This window comes from Triticum urartu, chromosome 6 (assembly GCF_003073215.2).
Source record: "Triticum urartu cultivar G1812 chromosome 6, Tu2.1, whole genome shotgun sequence".
Lineage (NCBI taxonomy): Eukaryota > Viridiplantae > Streptophyta > Magnoliopsida > Poales > Poaceae > Triticum > Triticum urartu.
Genome location: NC_053027.1, coordinates 426,962,089 through 426,967,523, shown reverse-complemented (window position 1 = coordinate 426,967,523; position 5,435 = coordinate 426,962,089). Strand labels below are relative to the sequence as shown.

Genomic DNA, 5,435 nt, shown 5'->3' with positions numbered 1-5,435 from the left:
GAGATTATGCAACTCCCGGATACCGGAGGAATACCTTGTGCACTATCAAATGTCACAACGTAACTGGGTGATTATAAAGATGCTCTACAGGTATCTCTGAAGGTGGCTGTTGGGTTGGCATAGATCGAGATTAGGATTTGTCACTCCGAGTGTCGGAGAGGTATCTCTGGGCCCTCTCGGTAATGCACATCATGATAAGCCTTGCAAGCAATGTGACTAATGAGTTAGTTGTGGGATGATGCATTACGGAACGAGTAAAGAGACTTGCCGGTAACGAGATTGAACTAGGAATGAAGATACCGACGATCGAATCTCGGGCAAGTAACATACCGATGACAAAGGGAATGACATATGTTGTCATTACGGTTTGACCGATAAAAATCTTCGTACAATATGTAGGAACCAATATGAGCATCTAGATTTCGTTGTTGGTTATTGTCCAGAGAGGTGTCTCGGTCATGTCTACATAGTTCTCAAACCTGCAGGGTCCGCACGCTTAACGTTCGATGATGATTTGTATTATGAGTTATGTGATTTGGTGTTCGAATGTTGTTCGGAGTCCTGGATGAGATCACGGACATGACGAGGAGTCTCGAAATAGTCGAGAGGTAAATATTGATATACTGGACGATAGTATTCGGACACCGGAAGTGTTTCGGAATATATCGGGTACGTATTGGAGTACCGGGGGGTTATCGGAACCCCCCGGGGGAAGATATGGGCCATAGGAGGGAGGCAGGCCAACCCTTAAGGGGTGGCACGCAACCCCCACCCCCCCAAGGGAGGAATCCGAATTGGACTAGGGGAGGGGGTGGCGCCCCCCTTTCCTTCTCCTTCTCCCTCCCCTTCCCCATTTCTCCCTCCGATAAAAGGAAGGGGGGCGAATCCTACTAGGAGCCCAAGTGAGACTCCTCCCACTTGGGGCGCCTAGGGCCGGCCTCCTCCCCTCTCCCTCCTTTATATACAGGGATGGGGGCGGCTGTAACACACATCAATTGTTCCAAGCTGTGTGCGGCGCCCCCTCCACCGTTTACTCCTCCGGTCATATTGTCATAGTGCTTAGGCAAAGCCCTGCGAGGATCACTTCACCATCACCGTCACCACGCCGTCGTGCTGACGAAACTCTCGCTCGTCACTTTGCTGGATCAAGAGTTCGAGGGCCGTCATCGAGCTGAACGTGTGCAGAACTCGGAGGTGCCGTACGTTCGGTGCTTGATCGGTTGAATCGAGAAGACGTTCGACTACATCAACCGCGTTAAGCTAACGCTCCCGCTTTCGGTCTACGAGGGTACGCGGACACACTCTCCCACTCTCGTTGCTATGCATCTCCTAGATAGATCTTGCGTGATCGTAGGATTTTTTTTGAAATTGCATGCTACGTTCCCCAACACACCCTCAGCTAAATTTCTCTGCCCATCAGTGGCTGGAGCAGGCCTTGATCGCCTACAGCTTGCAGCAACCGGTGTAGAGGGTCTATGGCAATGATGAACAACAGCGGGGATAGAGGATCACCCTGCCTCAATCCTTTGCAGTGCAAGACCGGCATTCCTGGGACACCATTAAGCATGAAAGAGGAGCGCGAGGTGGACAGTAGCAGCGTCACCCAGTCCCGCCAGCGCGCACTGAATCCCAATTGTTGCATGAGCTCAAGCAGATAGGTCCAGGAGATACTGTCAAAAGCCCTGGTGATATCCAATTTCAGCAACACTGCCGGTGTGTTCTTCCTATGCAGTGACCTCACCCCATTCTGAACATACATAAAACTGTCATGAATGCATTTTGATCTCATGAAGGCCGTTTGGGCAGGCGAAATTATCAGGTGGATGGAGAACACTTTTGCAATCAGCTTGGCTATGGAGTGGACTGGGCTGATGGGGCGAAAAACTAACATTTTCAAAGCTCTGTTCTTCTTCAGCAATAGAGCTACTAGAGCAGAGTTGAGATCACAGAAGTTTTAACCAGCACTGCAGTAGAACTGATCGAAGGCAAGCATTACATCCGCCTTGATGGTTGCCCAGCTGGTTCTGCAGAACACGCTATTGAAACCGTTTGGTCCCGGTGCCTTGTCCATCGGCGAGTCCTTGATTGCCTCCCAGATGTCATCCGCTGTGAATGGGTTATCGAGGCCAGCGTTTGGGACAGCCGGCAGTTGCAGTTGTTGCCAATTGAGTGTATTCGTCCTTCTCGAACTCCCTTTCACCGTCGTGTTCTCCCTATCTTCAAGTAGTTCCCCACTCGGCCTCATTAGAGACGTCACGTCCGGCTACATCGTCCGCGTCTCCGCCTTGGGTGCCACTTGTTTTATCTATATCTGCGAAATCAACTGACTGTGAAAACATTTCAGGCAACTGATCAATAGTAAACGTGAGGATGTTAACGCCATGTTGTGTAAGTGTATTTCCTGCCGGCAAGGCAACATATTCTGTGCCCGCTAAACGATTAAGCTTGTTAACACAAATAATAATTGAAGTTTTAGGTTTATCCTAAGTTAAACTTGTTCAAGTTTGATCAGATCATAGAAAAATATACACTAACATTCAGAACATCAAATTAGGCTCATGAGATTTTTTATGAAACATATTTTCATAGTATGTGTATTTGGTGATGATGATCTTATCACGTTTTTCTATAAAGTTTTTTTTTGCGGGTACATTTTTCTATAAAGTTGATTAAACTTAAAGAAGTTTGACTTAGGACACACTTAAAACTTCAATCATTTTGGAACGGACGGAGTAGTTGCGAAAATGTTACAGAATTGCAATGAATGAACAGTTTCCATTCATTTGCATCTTTCCAGGCTGTAATAACGGCAACAGTTTAAAGCTCCAAACGAGAGAAGAAAATGATACAGGGAAGGCTCATCATGTCACAGATGAAGAAGAAGAAAAAAAACACAGAAGTCCACAAATTGCAAGTACGTCATGCTCTCCTCCATTCGCAGTGGCACTACGTCGTGCGTGTGCGTGGGATGCATGCAATGCAATGCAATGCATGGCTACGTCGCTTGGCCGGCTACGAGCCTACAACCTCTGCCGCCTGATCTGCTCCCTGAATTTGGCGATGAACTCGTCGGCCTTCCTGTCCACCTCGTCCGCCCCCTCCGGTCCCGGCCTGGTGGCCAGCTCGACAAGTTCCTCGTCCATAGACTCGCCATCCCCGCTGCCGTCGTAGCGACGGTTGCGGCAGGCAACGAAGTCGCCGGGGAACGACCTTTCCGACGACGCGGCGGTCATCTCATCCGACCCATCCGCATCCTCTTCCCAATCGGTGCCCTCCTCCTCCTCCTCCTCCTCCTCCTCCTCCTCGTTACACGACGACTGGTCACGAGGCGACGCGGAATCGTAACCGGGGAACCCCTTGGACACGTCTGACGGCGGCGTCGCGGCATTGAACTTCGGCGAGTCAAAGGCGTCAAGAACAGAGGGCGGCGATTGAGCGGCGGGCGCGCCGGCCCAGAATCCTGCCGTGGACTCGGAGCTGTCCGTCTCTTCGCCGACGCTCTCTCCGCTGGCGCCACCGGCTTCGGTCGACTCTTCCACGACCGTCTTGAGCCTCCGCACCGGCAAGGAGAACGGCCTCCCGCCCGCGCCGCCGTCCCCGTCATCGCCCGCCGCGTGGTCGGGCGCGACCACGACGAGCGGGTCGTCGGGGTGGTACCGAGAGTTCCACGCCCGGGCGCCGTCCTTGGTGGCGGCATCGCCGCCGTCGGCCGCGGCAGCGCCGTTCTTGTGCTGCGCGAAGACGCCGTAGGAGATGACGAGGCCGAGGAGGAAGAGGTGGGGCAGCTCCCACACCGCCTGGGCCACGGAGGGCAGCAGGGACAGGACGGCCACGACGACGGCGAGCACCACGGCCGCAGGCACGAGCGCCGTGGGAATTGGCCTCGTAAGGCGGCCGGCTTGCGTGGGAGCTTGGGCTGCCGAGCCGGCCATTGCGCGGAGAGCTGACTACGTAATTCTTTCGTCCAATCCTTGGTGAACTTTGGGTGGGATTGCCGGCCGTGCTTTTGCTCTAGTGTAACGCTGGTGGGTGCGCGCCTGGGATGCCTTGCTTTGCTCCAAGGAGAAGCCAGCATGCACGCCGCTGCATGCACGCCGCTAAGCCTTGGCTGCAAAGTAAGAAGATGGTGGAGTGGAGGACGGCTGGCTCCTGGACGGAGGAAGATGATGAAGCTGCGCCGCGGTTCGAAAGGCTGCTCTGCCCGCGCGCCCCTCGCCCGCGTGGTCGCTTTGGCATAATCGCGCCCACACGCCACGGCCGGGGAACCCTCCTACAGCCCAATGATTCCGTCTAATCTGCGAGTATTTTGACCGGGGAAGATTATTTTTCGCGTTGAGCGGTGCGGCGGATGCTGGGCTATCACGCCAAAGACAAAGCTGCTTCTCGAGACAAGCGAAAAGAGAAAGACGATGAGACGATTCGTCGTCGGGCCGTAGAGAAAGAAAGACTCGGCTGTGTGCCCCACACAAAGGCACCGACGCCCTCGGCCTGAAACCTGAACCAGCCACGGCGGTCGCTTTGCCTTGCTCCACACCGACCGACATCCGCTACCAGCACCGTTGATCATTCTCCTTTGCGCCTATGCGCGCCCCAGCTGCAGATCCCTCCATAGCGTCCGTATCTGTTACTCCACTGTCCACGTTACATTACCACCATGGTCTAATACATCACCACACCGACATGGTAAGTTTTCAGCAAACAACATGGTAAATACATTGTAAGCACCATCACTTGGACCGGTAGGCGACAGGGTCCACCACGCAGGAAAACGCTAAGGCGACGGGAGGCGATTGCATGGCGATTACGCTCTCGTGCTAGGGTTTGGGTTTTTGCCGCGGGGGTGAGAGAGTCTACGGTAGGGGCCGGGAAAGCAACGGCGCTGTCCCTCGTCCCTCACCGGAGGTGTGCTATCTCCGCTGGGGACGGAGCTAATGGCGGAGACAGCAGCGGGACAAACGAATAAGGCGGCGGAGGAGATGTCATCTTCAAAGGCGGCGGCGGCCATGCAGGAAAAGAAGACGGACTCTACGACCGCGAGGTCGGAGGGTAGAGCACAGGGAAAGAACATGGTGAAGACGCCGATCCAACCATCTGGGGCGACGGGATATTCGAATCTGAAGAAGGATGCGTCCTCTGCGACGGCGCGGGGGACGCCGACACCGCTGAATAAGGCTGCAACAGATGGCAAGACGACGACGGCGACCATGCTGATCCGCAAGGTGGGAGAAGGAACGAGCCGGGAATCCTCTAAATCACCGGTGGAGAGCAAAACGCCTGATCCGACGTCGAGCTTGTCGGCACGGATGGGGGGCATGGTGTTGATGGACAAAGAGGCGGAGGGTTTGGTGTTTGATGACCTGATGAGGTAATCCCAAAGCTATCACGATGGTCAGCGGTGGGAAAGGTCTGCTCTAAGCGACCAATGATAAAGAGCG

At 54.1% G+C, this 5,435-nt stretch overlaps 1 protein-coding gene across 1 annotated transcript; it reads right to left on the bottom strand.

Annotated features, from left to right (window-relative positions):
• Positions 1–2,696: 2,696 nt before the first annotated feature.
• On the bottom strand, positions 2,697–4,285 carry LOC125512236. The gene has a single exon (XM_048677331.1). It carries the CDS (start codon positions 3,930–3,932, stop codon positions 3,021–3,023), a length of 912 nt encoding a protein of 303 aa, XP_048533288.1. The 5' UTR covers positions 3,933–4,285; the 3' UTR covers positions 2,697–3,020.
• Between the last annotated feature and the right edge of the window lie 1,150 nt (positions 4,286–5,435).

Coding starts and splice junctions, on each gene's coding strand:
- LOC125512236 (XM_048677331.1), bottom strand. CDS start 3,932: ATGGCCGGCTCGGCAGCCCAAGCTCCCACGCAAGCCGGCCGCCTTACG.